The sequence below is a fragment of the Pleuronectes platessa genome, chromosome 22, assembly GCF_947347685.1.
Source record: "Pleuronectes platessa chromosome 22, fPlePla1.1, whole genome shotgun sequence".
Classification (NCBI taxonomy): domain Eukaryota; kingdom Metazoa; phylum Chordata; class Actinopteri; order Pleuronectiformes; family Pleuronectidae; genus Pleuronectes; species Pleuronectes platessa.
The window spans coordinates 6,473,356-6,492,548 of NC_070647.1; the positions used below are offsets into that span (position 1 = coordinate 6,473,356).

Consider the following 19,193-nt stretch of genomic DNA (forward strand, 5'->3'; position numbering starts at 1 on the left):
ACTAGGAGGTGTGGACGGGATTAAAAGGTCAGCAATATAAGAGGGAGTAAAGCCAGGCAGAGCTTTAAAAAGCTAGTAATAAAACTGGTAAATCAATTCCGGGGGTTTTATGTTCATATTCTTGAAAGAACTCCAGCCGTTGTATTTTGAACAAGTTGGAGGCCGTTGATGCATTCCTGTGGCACTTCTGCAAACAATGAGTCACAATAACTCATATTAATGTGACCAAAGCATGAATAGCAGCTTGTGCATCACTGAATGAGAGAAAGGATTTAATTTGGACAATAGTTCTGATTTGACAAATTGCTGATTTGATGATATTGCTAAAAAGTTTTATGAATCAAACCTTTTCATCGAACCTCTACCAGGCAAATCATTTATACCTTTTTCAACCCACCTGTTTACCCTTAACATATCAAAAAAAGAAAAAAAGATTAGTAAAGATTTGCCTCCCCTCATTGCAACAATTTGTCGGTTTTTTCCCAGCAAGCACCAAATGTGCCGCTAGGGGGAGCTCTTAAAACGCACCATGGCAGTTTCCAGCTGATAAGAGATGGGCACCTCTGGCTCACATGTGCTGTTAATGTCTGATTTGTTATTTTTGTTTTAAATGCTTCTATCTTCACAAAGTCCAATTTAAAATCACTGGTCAAATTAATTGTTACACATGATTGCAAAAAGTGATCCTGTTTCTTGTCAGTCCACAAATGTGATACAATCACAAAGCTGCTGATTGGCTTTTTGGGACACTACAGTGTTCGTTGATAATCCCAAAAAATAACTTAATATCTAATTGTGCATTGATTATAGTAGAAATTCGAGATCAGTCTACATACACAATCAAATTTACTCCTAAACAATACATACGAAATGTTTACTTGTAGAAAACTATTAACATTTATTCACAGCGCTTTGATTTGAATGCTGCACAGACAAGGAGGACACCCACATGTCCACATGACATCTGTCTTTTCACGTGGAGCTGCAGCCTCCTTACAAACATGGTTACGTGGTCAAGAATTCAACTCTTTTCTTTCTCCACCCAGTTAACCGGGTTTCCTTAATGGCCTATTCCGATGAAGGAAACCTGGTTTGTGGTTCACATTAAAGAAATCAGGTTACTGCAGAAAGCCAACAACAAGTTACTGAGTTGGTTGTGAACGCTCCTGTTCAAAGTCTCTGACCTGATGTTCATGACATGACCCCGTTTCTGTCAAACAACACTGCACTGCCCACTGACTGCAGATCAACCCAAAGCTATAGTTCATTAAGCTATACTTTTTATAGGCAATTTTATTTATAGAGCACCTATAATACAGTTGAATGTGCAGACACATTGGAAAACTACACAATGGCTAAATCAAAATATATCCATTTAAAAGTAAAAATCACATTTTGAAACAATTTTAAGCAAAATAAAAGATTACAAATATGTTAGGAGTAAAATAATAGAAATAAAATAAAGATATGTAACAAATAAAACAATAAAATAATGCTGTGACCCTCTATACATCTGCATACAAATTAAAAATCCAGTAAGGAGTAAAATGATACTTATAAACAAAGGAACATATATAAAAATAATGAAATCAAATTGCTTTAAAGCAAAATGCCTAGAAATGTCCCACACTAGTGGTTACAGAAGTGCAATACTTGGGTCACTTCTAGGCACTTATCATAGTAGCAATATGGCTAGAAATGTCCTGACCAATCAGAATGAGCTGGACACCTCTAGGCATTTATCAATGAGGCAAATGATAATTGCAGTTGGTCCCTTACTGTGCTGCAGTAAATGCCCCATCTCAGTCTCATGTCTCTGCCCTTCCTGTTTATTTGAAGTTGATTTAAATTTCTGCTGCAGACCCAGAGAGAGAGAGAGAGAGAGAGAGAGAGAGAGAGAGAGAGAGAGAGAGAGAGAGAGAGAGAGAGAGAGAGAGAGAGAGAGAGAGAGACTTGTTTATGTAGCTTGGTGACACACAGAGGTCACTCACCGGACAAGATCACCAGCCAAGACCCCCGAGACACAAACTAATCAAATCTGAAGGAGTGAAGCTTCTGTCTAAACAAACCTCAAAACAAATCTGTTCATTCTTATTATTGTTTGGAATGTGGAAAAGCCTGTAACGGCAAATCAAAAAATGACCCAATTTTTTGTACAGAAGTGAACACCATGGCATAATGTGTTATATAAATCTATTTCAATGTTAAATCGTTTATCGGTGTATTAGTGCTTGGTGTAATAGAATTTGACACTGAATAAAAACATGGTTACTAATGTATAGTACCCTTAGCAAAATAATAATCATGTGTGTGGGAATTTATGGCAGTTTTTCAGGCAATGCCATAACTCCACTATCACAATAACTTTTTGTGAAGTACGTATTTTTTCATCCTTTACTTCAAACCGTGGAGGCGATGACAGAGAAAAACCCATACAGGTGAATCATTGACAGAAAATAAACAGAAAAAGAGAAAATAATGGGAATTCAACAAAACATGGAATGCAGAAGCAAAGAATAAGTAAATGCCGTAAAAAAGAAAAGTCACATAAAGACAAATGTATTCATAGTTTTACGGTATTTTGTTGTTTTGTGAGGAAGAAGTTGTGCTTCTCAGTTTCCTTTATGAACACAAATAATGTTTTAATGTTTCTGAATATACATTTATACATGTGGAATTTGAAGCCAGATCAAAAACCAACTTTATTCCCATCGTCTCTCCGTCCTCTACGTGCGTGTGTCCCCATCTATGTGTGTCCCCACCATTCACGACGTTTCCGGGCCGGTGGACGTGCACGCGTCACGCCACTTTCTCCGCGGACGCTCCATAAATGGGTTAACGAGGCAACCCACGCCACGTGACCGCTAAATTATAAAATATATAGGTCAACACGTTTCTCCGTGGCACGTGCGGTCTCCTCGCTTACATAAAGTCTCGTGCTGAAGTCTCGAGTTAACACTATGTAGGTGAGGGCCAAAGATCGTCCGCGCTCGAGAGGATGTATCACTATGAGCGTTTTTTATTGTTGTTGTTTCAAAAGAGGACAGCCTTAGAATAAAATAGTTTGAAAGTAGTTAGTGAGCCCTAGACATGTTCGCCCCACATTAAAGTTCATGAAATTCAACGCTGTGGCATCAATATGTGTGAAGTTAATCATGAAAAACACACACAATCTTTCCCTGTAAGTAGAAATAGTTTGGTTTGAAAGTGCAAATCGAGATATAATATACATATTTTACTGCAGTTGATAATTTGTAGAGAAATCTACTTGAGTAAAGTACATTAGCACTGGATGCTTGCACTAGGATGTATACTGTATTTGTGCATTATACATGAAATACTGAAATAGATGCATACAAACAGTATGTATATAGTTATTAGCTGCTACTATTGATGTTGTTCATGCTTTTATTTCTATATATTTTTGCAATTGTATGTCTTTATCATAGCTGGAAGATGTTTGAATATTAATCATATGCATATAGACAGTTAAAGGTATATATGCAGGTATGGTATGGAATATGAATTTGAGTATAACAATGGTATGTGATATTTCACTGTAGCATAGTAAGTAGCAGAATACTATAAATAAATAACTATATATGGATGTCTGTGTGTGTGTGTGTGTGTGTGTGTGTGTGTGTGTGTATAAACACCATCGCACATAAATGATCATTCAAGGCAAATTTAATTTATATATTTGAACATATGGAAATATGTAATCGGAAGCTATCGACACTGCATTCATGTATATGTTGATTATCATTGAGGGATCCCATCATGTTCACGTGACCTGTCTAGGGCTGATGAAAGTGGCGAGACGCTGATTCATGAGTGGAACGAGGTGAATGGGACGCAGCGGCCATCACGAGCATGAATGAACCGTTCATAGGGCACGACGAAAGAGACAAGTGTGCACTCTACATCCTAGTTCTCCTCCGTCCAAAAGGAAATTAATGGATCCCTCCCCCCCACACACACACTCACAAGCCCCCCCTCCCCTCCACCCCCTCCCTTTGTAAGAACTCACACGGGAGGAGGAGAGTGACGAGGGGGTGAAAAATGTCAATTATACAACACACCGGCGGCGTGTCCCTCCTCTTCCCCATCCCCACTACTACAGCTGGCGGCTCCACATGCGCCGCGGCGCTCCGAAGCCTGCAGCGGGCACACCGGCTCCAGTCCGTCGGCATGTCGGCCGGCGACTCCGAGGGGACGGCGGGCAGGCCAGAAGGTAGGAAGGCGACAACAACAACTACCACTGGGCAGGGTGTCTCCGCTGCTTCGTTTGTCATCAATGCGTCCATTTAAATCACGTGTCTTTACTTGGCTGGGAAAATCAAAGCAGAGGAAACGCGCTACAGAAAGTAGTTCTGAAGTTATTCCGCCTCTTCACACGCGCACTGAACTCAGACTTCTAACGCGGACATGATAGAGAAACGCGGTTCATTGAGTCTGTTGTTTGTTTTGTTTGTACAACTTTATTCAATGGCGGTGACATCACCAACGGCTGCTGCTGTGACGCTGCCGCCGGGCTAGCAGCGAACTGACGGTTAGCATCCCGGCTAATGCTGCGCGGGGCTCCCCGCTGCACCTGTAAGTGAACCCGCCGCCGCTGAGGAGACACCGACTGGTAGCCGGTGAGCGGCCGCCGCGCGTGTACCGGTGTCATTCATCTTTCTGTGCTCGTCTCCGGCGGGACGTGCGTGGAGGGGGTAGCCTCGCTCCGTGTCGGTGCCGCGGGACGAGGGGGAGGACAAGCACGTGACTGTCAACAAGACAACAACTCCTCCCCTCCCTGGCCCGAACAAAATTGTATCACATTAACCATAAAATCTCATTTGCCAGTGTTTTGGTTCTGAAGGACGCTTCGTTTTTATTGGTCCATCCTTCACCGGACTGCCCTCTGGGAGCTGTAGTTAAGTCCCCTTCAGCTCCGTTCAAAACTGGGTCAGTAGAACAGTAGAGCAGCGCTGCGTTCACCGAGCGGCAGGGGGCGCTGGTCCAGCCGGAGACCCTGCATGTACCGTCTAGGAACCTATTGATATACTGGCAAGAGAAAGAAAAAGGCTTTAATAGACAGCAAACTGTAAATCAATAGGGAGCTACCTATTTGAAAGCATGGCCACCTTGTTAATCAGGTAGGTGGGACGACCTGGTCAGAGCACAAGGTGAACTACTCCTGCAGGAAGTTACAAATCACTATGAGGCGTAATAATGTTGCGAATCAAACTAATTCTTCACTTCCAACTTCCCACGTCGGACCATATGTGAAATTGGTATTACTTGCTAATACATCTCCCTGATAGTCTGCGCAAACATAACCTATCATGTACATGAGACTCTATAAACAGTTTATGTTGTCATTTTAATATTATTTGTTTGTGTTCAGGGAAGATTCGAAGACACTTAAGTCCCTCACTGAATCTCAACATTTTATTTTAAACTCTGCTCTTCAAGTTTAGCCTACAAGTCTGGTAGCTGACAGTTAACTCTCACTGAGTGGAAATATTTAGGTGGAGGTATTTCAGAAATGTTTTAAACCAGCGCCTTCTCCATGACAATGGATAACAGCCTCTTGAATACACGCTTTCTACTAAAGCTTCTTGCATAGTGTGACTATTGTTGACAAGTGCTGGCATAGAACCTGCTACTATTGCACTAATTTCCAATACGCTTTAAAAATACATGTATTTATTGTTATACAATGTGTGAAACATTCTGCACATGTATTACTTAAGGAGTTAAAGGTATAAGACTCTTCAGGTGGATCAACTCTCTGAGCTGAAAAGTCATTTTAGGTCTCTTGTGTCTCCTCTAGTTTGTTATGGAAATTTCTTAAATCTCTATGAAGCTGTTTTGCATCTCTCTCTATAAACCTTTTTTATATTGCTGTAGTAATTTGGTCTCTTTTTGGATTCAAAGAAACTTGCTTGAGAGAAAGCCCGTCCGTGTTTACAGACATGTAGCACTAATGGTTCCATGGAACTGTGCCTGGTTCTGTTGATAGACCTCCAAACTGCGGCCTTGGAACAGTCAACTCTGTTTTATAGCCACCGAAGGAAGTACAGTCGTTCGCCTGAGTCTGAAAGTTGTGCACAACAGCTGTACAGTCTCTCCAATCTTTGAAAAATGTAGTGCGGAGGTTTAATGCTAAAGAGCTGTAAATCCTCTTAGAGTGTTTGGTTGTATAGATAATTGTGTGTGTATATATATATATATATATATATATATATATATATATATATATACCATCTCCATAAAGAAGTGCATGTAGGTCATTTCATGCATAGTTTGTGTGCGTCAGTATTTGGCACGTCATGTGCTGGCTTGGACTCTCGTCCACACTCTTGTGACTCATGTATTTGACTGTCCATACGTGCTCTGCACAGAGCTGACATCCCTGTTGCCTCCCAGACGGCACGTTTCAGCCGCTCAGCTGGCGCAGGGATCCAGTGAAATGTTTTTTACTCGGAAACAGTGTGACGTTGGAGGTGATGTGCAGAGCTTGTGGTGGGTGGAATGGAGGGCCAGCATGAAGCGCTCACTCCCACATTCCAGTTTTGCGTCAGTGATGACCCACTAAACTCCTCGTGAGGGATTAAAATATAAAAAAGGCCACTACTGATGGAACTTTCCTTTGGCTAAAAGCTTCATGTGAATACTTAAAAGTAGTTTGTGTTTTGTACCCGTGGAAAGATTCAGTCAGGTTTTCCTCACAGATTTACATCTTGGTTTTCCAAAAAATAAAGTGATATTTATACCTACATGCAAAAGTTGAGGACAATCATTACAATCAACTGTAAACCTTAAATGTACATTATTTAATTCAGTGTCCAAGTTAATATTTTAAAACTGGCAGATAAAATCCTATCTTTACCAATATTATCTCTAGTTCTATGCTTTCTTGTACTTTGTTGTTTCGTTTGCAAACGATCAAAATAAAACTGTTAGTGTTTTTAACTGGGATGGAGGCTTTTGCACGAGAGTCGGAGTCAAAGTCAGCTTCCCTCTTCCTGATGAATTTTCTCATCTGCTGCTAAATATGTGCTACGAAAGATTCAAACCCTCCTGGCAGAGCGAGTCTTATACATGGTGAATTATTAATGAAGCATCTGACAGCCGATCTCAAGGTTGATGTATTTATTTCCCCCGTGTCTCATGTCAATGTGATGTTTTCTTTTTTTCCCTATATCAGATCCTGCTGCAGAGGAGGAAGGGCAGAGGCAAGCTGGCCCATCGCTGCCAGCTGTCGAGCTGCCAAGGAAACGAAAGGGAGATGTGGAGGGGAGGTCAGACGACCATGTACAGTAAGAGCAGCGCTATGTTGTTTCATTGTGTCGCTCATGAAAATCTGTGTCATTTTACCTCATTTTCTCAGCCAAGTACACCTTGATCACCATCCATTCTTCTCATTGTACAATAAACTACATACATGTAAGTACATACACGTGTCCCATCTGATCCTACAGGCAGAGCCTTGACTTCCAAATGGAAGATGACCTCAGCAGGTACACTTTCTTCTTTCTTTACTCACACACACACTGTGTTATGAGAGAATGATAAATCCGATATTATTAAATCTTTGTCTTTAGATCTGAAGGAGAGGATCAGCAAGTCAAAATGAGATGCTTCAGGTGATTACACTGCATTTTTTTATATTCTATATTTCAATACTTAAAAACCTCAGTGGCTCTGATTTGTCTTACCAGTGTAGTGTGTGTTCTAAAGCTGCCTGATAGCTTAGTCCAGGTTTATACTCTGGAGCTACTTCAGAATTATTCCTCGTCAATAGTGAGTGCTCCTACCCTAACCCTAACCCTAACCAACATACTGTCACTCTTCATTGTTTGCATACCGGATGTTGTGCGCAGAGCTTTTTTTAAACAGTCTATGGTGCGGAGTGAAGCCAGAAAATGTGTTGTGTTCATCCCACCTGGTTTATCTGCACTGCTATTATGATGCAGAAAACCTGTTAACGAGAAAGGCATTCTATGAATGTTGCTGCCATGACGGAGATCAGCACCTGTGTGTCTGCGTCTGTCTGGTATCGGGAAACAAAAAGAATTGACTTATCAGAAAGATAATGATCGAGCGTCTACCATCTCCAAATCACACTAAAATTGGCACTGCACTTCCCATGACCATTTAGAGTACGCATGCACCGTGTGAAGATTAACAGTTCACGTGATTTGTTCCAAATACAGACAGACGGACGCTTGTGGAATAGTTTGGTAGATTTAATGTGTGACATCAGTAGCTATTTTAAAACATAACAGCTTCCACCATTTTTAAATACCTGCATTATTAAAATCAGGATTTAGTTTTTTCCGGCCCATAGCAGACACAGCAGGTAGGATTTTGTACACTAAGTCTTTATTTTTAATTATGCAACACACACCGTCTAATGGCTGACCCCATTTATTGTATTTGCATATTATCCACAGGGAGCCTCACCGTCAGATCGAGAAGCGGCGGAGGGATAAAATGAACAACCTCATTGACGAGCTGTCGGCCATGATCCCCGCCTGTCAGCCCTTGACTCGAAGACTGGACAAGCTCACTGTGCTGAGGAAGACTGTCCACCACCTGAAAGGCCTCAAAGGTATCTCCCAACCCAACTGGGGATTTGAAATGTCCGCAACGTCTCTTTTCTGTTCAGTCCGTAACCTGCTCTTCACTGTTTTTCTTTTCCAGTTGGGGGGAGCGGCGCCTTCACAGACCGCAACCACAAGCCTTCCATGCTGCCTCAAGATGACCTCAGGCACCTTCTGCTCAGCGTACGTGGTCATGTGGGACCCAAAACTAGTCCTCGTCGATATATACATTCATCTGTCTGTCGATTAATATGTAATTATATATCCACCCATCTACCTTCCAGGCTGCAGACGGTTTCCTGTTAGTTGTAAGTTGTGACCGGGCAAAAATCCTCTTCCTCTCCGAGTCCGTATCCAAGATCCTCAACTTTAGCCAGGTTTGTTACACCTATGCTGCATTGCACGATATATAATAATTCTCCTTGCTGCCCTTGTTTTTATTACCACTTTGTTGACTACTACATATAATTATTCTTATACTATTAAGTCTTTAATCTTGTAGTTTTATGATATTATTCTCCTCCCAAAAAATTCTTGTCAAATTCCCACTTTATTCTCATAATGTTATGGCTATTTTCTCATTAAGATTAGACAGAATAATAACCACACTTGCTCTATATTCTTTTCCACATGTTGCAGCATGTTAAGCCGTAAGCACTAAATGACTGACGAGTATACATGCTGCAGCAACTCTTCTGGTTGCATCCACACCGCTCAGTTACACATTTACTGTCTGTGGAGCTGATGTGTACAAAGGGAGGTATCTCCTTATCTCTCACATCCTGTAGGAAAATGGTGGCAGAATCAAAGCAAATCTGCTCGTGTGACTTAAATAAAGACGGTTAAGTAAAACAGATGTGATTGGAAGGTTAGTAACTATATGTGTGTCTTGGGTTCACAGTTGGAACTGACTGGGCAGAGCCTGTTTGACTTCATCCACCCCAAAGACATCAACAAGGTGAAGGAACAGCTGTCCTCTGCAGAGCTGCACCCTCACCAACGCCTCATTGATGCAACAAGTAAGTGTCTTCACCATGTCTGGTTGGAGAGGTGGAGATACCTAATCAAGCTGAAGGAAATGGAGTTGAGACACGCTGAGAATGAGCCCTGTGTCATAATCATAACTATTGTCTGTGCTTGTCTGTGTGCAGCTGGATCTCAGGTCCAGGCCGACAGCCCCGTCAGCTCGTCCCACTTGTCCACTGGGGCACGGCGAGCCTTCTTCTGTCGCATGAAGCACAGTCGGCTGGCAGGCAACCACGAGGACAAACGCCCGATGCCCAGCACTTTAAAAAAGAAAGGTGGGCTCACACAGCAACAGTAACATCTCTTGGAGAAATTCAGCTTTTAGGGTTCAACTTGGTTCAGTCTGAGATGCCTGAAGGTGTTCTCCACCATCAGTCCCATTTGTTGATCCGACAACAATGTGTTCATGTGGTTACGCACAGAGGAGCGGCCTGAATCAAACTCTCAGTCGGTCAACAACAGCAGTGAAGCAGCAACTGTAGTTTGAGTTTCTGTGGTTGGAGCCTGTTCATCTATCGTGACTTTCAGTGATCAACAAACTGTAATGTTCTTCTGTTGACTCATAAAAACAACACCGCACGTTGCCAGAAATGAACTCTTTGACACAAACAGGTGAGGAGGAGGATCGAGGAGAGGTGTTCAAAGACCAGAAGATATTTAAACAGGTTTGCGGTCAATGAGTTAACTGTTCATGCAGGTTGTGAAAAGCAAACAAATATAGTGGCAGGTTTGTGGCCTGCCTGGATTGCCCAAGAGAGAACAAAGAAATGCACTGATAAGGATCTGGCGGACGAGGGCGTGGATGAGTTGCGACCGCCTCGTCCCCTCTCGCCACCTAATTTGCTGAGGTTGGATTTAAATTAGGTGAGCCTGACTATAAGTCCTATGACCTCAGCTTCAATAGAAAGAATGAAGAAATACTACTTTCATATCTCTGCAGTTGCTTATTATTACAGTATTAACCACAGCAACTACTGATATTTGTTTTCCCCATCCATGTCTCACACTTCACAGTTTGAAATTAATCATCTCCATCCCTAACAAATGAATTTTCAAATTGATAGTTAAATGTTGTAAATAATTAAATATGTTGTCACCGTCTGTGGATAATTTTTATTTACTTAACTTTTTTCAATGTGGGTCGGTCTCACTGAGTGTTGTCCTCATGGAAAGAATGCAGGGGTCTATTAAGACAGTTTTTGTCCTGAACGGGAAGGAGGTCAGTGTAACAGCAATGTATAATCACAAAGTACCTAACTGGTGCCTGCAGAAACAGGAGCTGTGGCACCACTCGGTGGCAAACCTCAGCAACTGCACTGCAGTTTGCAGGAAGGGAAGTGATGCCTTTTTAACTGCCAGATTTTGACTTTGTTCTCGAATGACAGACTCTTACAGATACTGCACCCTCCACTGCACTGGATACATGCGGAGTTGGCCGAGCAGCCAGATGGACTTGGAGGGAGAGGCCGAGAAAGAAACCTTGTATCTGTCCTGCCTGGCGATGGTGTGCCGCCTCCACCCCCACGTCTCCCACCACCAACCCAAAGACGTCCCTGTCAAGCCCACCGAGTTCGTCACCCGCTGTGCGATCGACGGCAAGTTCACTTTCGTAGACCAACAGTGAGTAACCCCACTTCTATCTACCCGCATCTGCACCATCTGTCTCTCTGTCTTGAGGCATGGATTTGTTTGGGGGGGAGCATTGAGACGAGGAGGCCTCTGGGCGTACAGCATTAGGTGGATTTCTGGGCAGTGGAGATAATCCCGTCTGTCTTTGCCGTTGTCTCTTAGAGGGAGATGTGCATCTTGATGGCATCACATGAAAATCTCTCCTCATTTTTTGGGAAGTAATTTCACGCCACAAATATGGTGAATCATTTTCATCAAATACCCCATAAGTGACAGGTGGAGAGGCTCATTTAAACGGCATCTGCTTTTCATTCTACCGTCACTTGTTTTTTGGCGCGGCACTAACCTGAGAGATGGAGAGGGCAAAAGTAATGAAACTTTTCATCCCCTCTTCCCCGCAGAGCCACGACTGTCATCGGTTATCTGCCGCAGGAAGTTCTCGGCACGTCGTGTTACGAGTACTTCCACCAGGACGACCTCCAGCACCTCGCAGAGACACACAGGCAAGGTGAAGGAGCGAAGACAGCACGCCTTACAAATCCATATCAGATTCAAATTTAGACTCGATAATCGTCGCTCAACACAAGATGTTTATCATGCCTGAAAATGCAGCACATGCTTACAAATTTTGTTTTTACAGAATGTGACCTTTTCTCTAGTCAACAGTACCTTATTTTTTGTGATCTTTCTCTGTGCCTTGTGTTGACACCCGTGTCTTATCTCTCGGCAGTTCTTCGAAGCAAAGAGAAGATTGAGACACAGCGCTACAAGTTCAAGACAAAACATGGCTCCTATGTCTCGCTTCAGAGTCAGTGGTTTAGTTTCACAAATCCATGGACCAAAGAGGTTGAGTTTATCGTGTCTTCAAACAGGGTCATCTCGTAAGTATTGCGTCATCCACCAGGGTATGGTTACGTCCTTCTTGTGTCACAACACCTTAGATACACAATCATTAGAGAGTGAAATAGTGACCGTTCACATTCAGAGCAGTTCCGGTTCAGGAAGTAAATATCCCATTCATTTTCTCAAGTGGCATTTCAGAAAATCTTTCAAGAGTGAAGAAACTACACATCCCATAAAGCACTGCGAATTATCCCTTTCCAATGACTTCCAGGGCTGCTTCTTGAATTAGATTTCACATGCTTGTACTCGTATTCTACAGCTTTAATAACTGATAATATCTAGTTAACCCTTGGGAAAACGTTTAATTGTTGACCTTGTCAACATCTTGCTTCATATTACCATACATTATATGTACTATATTCATACTACATACTATAATCATGCGTAAAGTAGTGTGTGTACTCCTTTTCACCAGCAGGGGGCCCGGTCACACAAAAGATGAGGATGAGGCAGTCGACTCCAAAACGCTTCAAGGTAAAAACAAATACAGATTATTTATTCGTATGGCATTTATCTCTTGTTTATGTATTTTTTAACATTATGCTAACAATGATTTAACTTTCTCCTTTTCTTCACAGCTGACACTAAGCAAATGCCCATAATTCCCGGCCTTTCCAGTGGTTTGGGCACAATGATCTACGCAGGCAGTATTGGGACCCAAATCGCCAATGAGCTCATCGACACCTACAGGTGCATGGAGTGTATATACATTTGTAATTATCTGTTTCGCATATAAAACAATTTCTCCATTAAAAATGATGATGTCAGCATCTCAATTTATTGTTGGATCTTTGAAAAATTTACATAGATTTCAGAATATCCCAGTTTTTGGTATGTTCCCCTGATGTTGAGACTCAACAAGTTTAGCTTTGAGTTGTGTTGGGCTCTTTGTCCTGCTGCTGCAGAATGAATCCGTGAGAACAGGACAGGAGAATTAGGTGCTGATGGGGCTGCAATACCTCCTGCTGGCAATTTCTTATAACTGCAGGGCTAGAAAAAAGTTAACAAATCAATAAATATACCTTTTTTAATTCCATTTTTTGGAAGAAGATTTGACACATGTGTTTATTTATTTTATTTACAGTCAATTGACGAATTGATTAAAAAAGCTGATAATTAATTGGTTTAAAAGTGATGACGACAGCAAGTTGTGTACCAAAGTACACAACGGCGGACCCCGCTGTTGACTTGTATAAATATAGAAGAGTGATTTTTTTTTTTTTTTTTTGTATTTGCTGCTGTGATCTTGAGCAGGATGAACTCTTCTCCATCAAGCGGAGCTTCCAGTCCGTTTGGCTCGGCCCAGGAGAAATGTCCACTGGTTTCGCCTCAAACCAGCAGGAGTGTGAGTGACTGAAATTTCTTTATATCCTTATGGAGGAGAATGACACTCTTTTGGTTGCCATTGTTGACCTGACAGTTTTAGTCACACGTAAGATAAAATGTGTGCAAGAGATGAATAAGGGGTAAACTTCTTGTACAACCTGTTATCTTGGGTTTAAATACACAGTTCAGCAAAAAAGTGAAACCTTGGTTTCTGAGTAAAATATCTTTTATTTCTCCAGGCATCCAGCAGAGAGGACACAGCAGGCAGTTCGTCCCTGTCCCAGTCTGACTCGAGGACGGCAGCGGGCACGGGCAGTGCAACGTCTGAAAGCACAGGTACTGTCCCCAACTTAATCATAAATTTAATTGACTTGTCTTCAAATAATAATAAGAAAATGAACTGTGATCACGAAATCAGGCCAAAGGCTCAAAATGCCCGACCTCAGTCAAGCTCTCATTATATTGTTGACCAGTGACTTCACAACTGCAGGCTTTTGTAAGCCTGCCGGAGCAGCTAGCACTTGTCTCAATGATAAAGACAGTTAATGATTAAGACTGTCGGTGACTTCACTTTTGTTTGAGTATAATTACAGAAAATATTTGCAGGTCTTAATGGTTCTTAATGGTTTCATCTGTCTTCATTGATTCACCGTCTTAGTTCCTTTTTAATGCCAATTAAACGTTCCAGTCGGTGTAATAGGATGTGATGGACGTAGGTGTCAAATGCAGCACTAAGATCTAATGAGACAAGTACTCTGTCCGATGCACTTACAATTTTACCTTGGAGCTCAGGGCTTAGTGGCAATTTTAAGGTGGTTCGCTGCACAAGTGCAAACACTGTGAAATATACAGAAGGCTTCAAGCAGGTGATATTCAACAGTATCCGTTTCTAAAGGAGGATTTTTGCAGATATGTTGTTTTCTCACACGCAGGTGAGCCGTCCCAGCTAGACTTGGACAACATGGTGGTGCCGGGCCTGAGCAGCTTTAGCAACGACGAGGCAGCCATGGCGGTGATCCTGAGCCTGCTGGAGACGGATATAAACATGGGTCAGTCGGGTCAGTTTGAGGACTTGCACTGGCCTTTCTAGCGGGGCATGCTGACCGTCCGCCCCTCTACGTGCTCTTGTGCCGTTTTCTTGCCAGTTGCCATGAACGTTACATTTTGCCACCGACTGATCTGATGTCGCACAACTGAACCCACTGGTGTCAAGAGAGGCTGGCTGCAGACACAAGAGGGCAGACCTCAACCATGTGTGGATGATGCCAGTGTAAACTTGTTACAGAAAAGAGAGAAGTACACACATGTTGAAATGGTAAACGAGGAGACGTTATATTCTCAGTTTGGGTCAATGATTATAATTATTTTATTTCAGATAAATCAAGGCTTGAATAAATCCTCAACTGAATAAATGTTAAGATCAACTACCACAAATTGGTAACATAGGTTAATAATGGCAGTAATTGATACTCTTTTTGAAGGCACAAGTAAACAACCAGTTTCGCATACTACAACATTGAAAGCTCCAGTAATGAAAGAACTGGCAAAATACCATATTCCCAAATGTAAATTTATACTTTTAAAATTGTGTATTGTAGAAGAACATAGAAGTGAAACTCCATGGAAACTTGAAAAGTAACTAATGTTTCAGAAGCAATTTCATCCGCTGTGAGTATCACACGTCCTGTATGGGTTAGGTCCACCATCTGGTGTCTAGAGTGCGGACCTCATCACTAGACTTTTGCCATAAGCTGCAACACGTCCTACTCGAGGAAGACAGATATCGCTTTTTTAACCAGTAAATAACTGTTAACTCTCGTAAATTAACCAGTAATACACAGTTGAAACACATGTTTCTGCATTTTTTCCAAAGTGTATTCTGCTCTATAGCCTTTCCAGGATGACCAACCCTGGCTTTAAGTGACCAACAGCATGTTAGATAGATAGATAGATAGATACAATGTACTTTTACATCAGTTTTAGAACCGGTTTTATCAAACCTAAACACATATGTGCCGCGTGTCGAACACAGACAATACACCAAATGTTCTCAAAACCAAGTACTATTTAAATGCATCTATGCTACACTTAAAATGTTACTTGAGAAAATGAAACGAGCTTTTCTTAATGATTAATTTTGCCTTGCAGTCGCATCCCCTCTCAGTAGGGGGTAGGGCAACCCCCCTTAGCTCCCTACTTCCCCCAGCCTTGGTACAAAGACCATCAAAACCGACCAAGGGAACCTGGTTCAGGGAGTGGCTTTGTGATGGGACTGTTTCGGTTTTGTCATAGAATACATACTTGAATATTAACTTGGTTTACAATTTTGGCTCCACAAGGGCCAATCTTTAGCAAAACAAGAAACCTTCCCTTTTTTTCAACAGAGGAATGTGAGAAGCGTCTGCTCGGCGAAAGCAATGTCTGTCAAAAGTTTAAAATAAGAGTATCCACTGAGTAAAGTGAGCGGTGGGTGGTCTTCAAAATGGAGGATTATCTGTATGTGTTTAAATATCGAATGTGCACTAAAGGACTGAGCCCTAAGATGCCTATGCTGTGCTCGCGTATCACACACTTGCTGTACTCTAGACGGTTCTATGGAGGACATCTACTGTATCCTGAACTCGTGGGGAAGGGGGCGCAAAGTGCATGTGAATGTTTTCCAGTGTTAACAATGGACAAGCCAGTATTTTACAAGACAGACTTCAGTGTCATTTCCTTGCTACTTCCCCACCCTGTTGCTCTAAAAAGTATTTGCCTTAGACTGCACAGAAAAAAAAAAGCCATTGTATATATATGTTGCTGGGGAGACGGTTATGTTGCTGTGTGTCTAGTGTTGAATATCCCATTGCCACGCACGCTTCTCGTGAAAGAAAACTCCATCTTGAAGCATCACTATTTCTATTCTAGGTCTAATTGGTGGAGAAGCAGAGCTGAGAAATCTGTTCTCACACCAGCACTGCAGCCACAAGACAGGTTGATGGTTTGATTGAAGGGTACAGCCTCAGACGTGAATGATTATACTACACAGCTATTTATATCCTTATGACCTTATTTCAAAATCAGTTGGGAAACAGCGCCGGTGGTCTGGGTCTGACAAGTTGAGGAAAGGGGCTTTACCAAAAAAGAAGTACTTTATATTTGACCCCAACGTGACCCTGGACTGTTCGCTACACTGAGATCAACCGTGTCAGAGTGTGTGATGGTGGATTCTAAACCTGGTGACTGGCCTTCATATGTAAACCCTGGTTTTATCACTGGTTCCTCTAGTCTTGAAAGCATTATGTGATTGTGCTGCCTTGAACACGCATGCTGTTTCAGCACCAGGCTGGATTGTGGAAGGACCGCTCTTTGCCTTGAAAAGCAAAACAGCTGGTACTGGACAATATTTGCAGTCGCCACCGGTGCCATGCGAAATAGACACTAAAGCATTTTGAAAGGAGACAAAATGCCTGATATGTGTATGTACAAACTGTGGTTGATGTATCTGCTGTAACGTGGAAGGGAGGTCGGAGGTTTTGAAAGTAAAAGGTTTTTTTAATAATGGTCTGAATTGTGTTGTCTTTGTCACAATTGTAATTTTGTTATAAAAGTAATATTTCATTATTTTTATTAGAGGCAGGACTCTTCCAGTGTCAACATTTGCTAAGCATAATAACTGACTTTGTTATTATTATATACAAAAAAAAACTTATTTTGAAGAAGTATGGTTATGCATCCATATTGGTATTACTTGTAGATAACATCCTGAAATAAAAACGAAGAATCGTTATCCATATGCTTTTTAATTTAATAATACAATCTCATAATATGAAGGCATCCAAACAAGATTGACAATGCAACACAGACTTTATAAGCATGATGTTATCTTGCAGGTTGACCCACAACGTTGCCTTATGCCCCTGAGATGACAAATTAACTCAATTAATTAATGTAAGCATTATATTTTCTCAACAAGGGGTAAATATCCGTGTATTGTCTGGTAATAAATCGATTAATCCAAATTAAGAGAAACAATTTTGGAAAGCGTCCAATGTGTAGACATGAAGTTTGACTCAAAATATTTAACACAATTGTGCTGCTTCCACTCGCATCTATGGAAAATAAATATAGATATCAACTATTAAGTTATTATATGACCTTTCACATGAACATAAATCCCTTCATGTTGACTAACTTATTGAAAGACAGAAAGAAACTGCTAAGGCAGCGAAAACTGAGGAAATGTATCTAAAAAGACAAAGTCGAGGATTTTCCATATTTTACTACTAACTAACTTCGTTTCTAGTCAACAGCAAATCAGTATCACAGTGATCCAGCAGCTTTGAGTCCGGAAACATAGTAACACTGATTTGAAAGATGATCATATACAATGTAAGTTACTGACAAAGTCTTTCTTGTTTACGGAGAGTGGTGCTAATATCAGAATTGTAATATCAGCACTGTGGCTCATTCATTCAGTATCATTAGTAACCTTCGACGATATGCTGACGATAATATGCAATTTTCCTCAGAATTCAAAGGCTTTACGCTTAATATATTTTGTATTAAAAAACATAGAATAATTTCTAGGAATAAATTGGTTCATTCAACTTAACTCTTCTTCTCTTGAAGGTCAAAAGCAACAGTATTAACAACAAGCGTGTTGTTTTAATAGCAAACGCACAGAAAGACCAAATTCTACTTCTTTAATGATTGTTTACAATAAAACTAGTTCTATCGTCATGTTTACAGACAGTGGTGCTGATGTCAAATTTCGAATTTGAAAAGATGCTGTTCGTTTCAGCATGTACATTTAAAAAGGAGTTATACTGATGTTTTCGCCTTGCTTGCCGCACTATGAATCATGGGATGTGTTGGCCTGGGACGGATCCATCTGGAGCTGCATTTGGAGGACAAATTGGGACAAGTTTAAATTGTCTAGTCAAGCTGCTGTGACGCAATTGGTCTTGAAATGCAGCCTCTGAAGGATGTGGCCCCCGGATTGAGACACAGACTAGGTGTCTGGTTCATTACATTTGTTTCGTGCTCCCTTCAGGCAGCACATTTGTTTTGCCTTGGAGAAGTAGAACAGAGGGCCTATGAACACACCGAGCCTGGGGAATAGAAAAGATAACTCAAAGACACTGCACATTCTCTCATCAAAACTGTAGTCGGTGTAGTTTATGAGCAAGACCAGGGGAGACATCATCAGGACTGGGAGGTAGGACATCACCGCGGGCACCACCACGATCAACACGTTACGCACTGCCTGTTTCTTTAGCGTCGACTCAGTGCAGCGTTGTTTTCCCTGGGTGCTGAGGGCGGGGCTTTGCTGCCTCAGTGACCAGATCACACTGCCGAGGCAGAGGAGCATTAGGATGAAGAGGAAGGAGATGATGAGGGAGACAGGTGCCAAAATGATGGCTTCATCAGGCACACAAACTGGAAAAATCCAACAGAACGACATATTAGTTTAACTCTGGAGGAAAGCTGCTGCTCACTTTAACAGACATGAAAGTAAAGAATGTACTTATTTACAATTCAGTTGGAAATGTCCTCAGTTTAAATAGATTACTTTATTAAAATTTGTATTATCTGTGTGTAAGATGATGAGTATTCTGTGTTGTCCTCAGTTATATATATTGTATTATTGTGTACGCTGTACTTTTACTTATTCGCCTTCTCTTTATATATTGTACAATAATGCACATGTTCTTATACAAAGGTTTTATT

At 41.5% G+C, this 19,193-nt stretch overlaps 1 protein-coding gene across 1 annotated transcript; it reads left to right on the forward strand.

Annotated features, from left to right (window-relative positions):
* The first annotated feature begins 4,191 nt into the window (after window positions 1–4,191).
* LOC128428546 (basic helix-loop-helix ARNT-like protein 1) lies at window positions 4,192–17,024 on the forward strand. Its single transcript, XM_053414757.1, has 17 exons — window positions 4,192–4,234; window positions 7,199–7,310; window positions 7,473–7,511; window positions 7,596–7,637; window positions 8,448–8,605; window positions 8,698–8,780; window positions 8,882–8,974; window positions 9,499–9,616; window positions 9,749–9,898; window positions 11,009–11,243; window positions 11,654–11,760; window positions 11,983–12,133; window positions 12,571–12,629; window positions 12,734–12,845; window positions 13,410–13,500; window positions 13,721–13,817; window positions 14,414–17,024. Exons 1-17 carry the CDS (start codon window positions 4,192–4,194, stop codon window positions 14,569–14,571), a joined length of 1,848 nt encoding a protein of 615 aa, XP_053270732.1. The 3' UTR covers window positions 14,572–17,024.
* Window positions 17,025–19,193: the final 2,169 nt, after the last annotated feature.

Bases quoted from the DNA above. Each gene is read 5' to 3' on its own strand.
- LOC128428546 (XM_053414757.1), top strand. From the start codon at position 4,192: ATGTCGGCCGGCGACTCCGAGGGGACGGCGGGCAGGCCAGAAG. The intron at 12,134-12,570 runs GTAAGTATTGCG...CCTTTTCACCAG, and splicing joins TCTTCAAACAGGGTCATCTC to CAGGGGGCCCGGTCACACAA. The intron at 12,846-13,409 runs GTGCATGGAGTG...GATCTTGAGCAG, and splicing joins GAGCTCATCGACACCTACAG to GATGAACTCTTCTCCATCAA.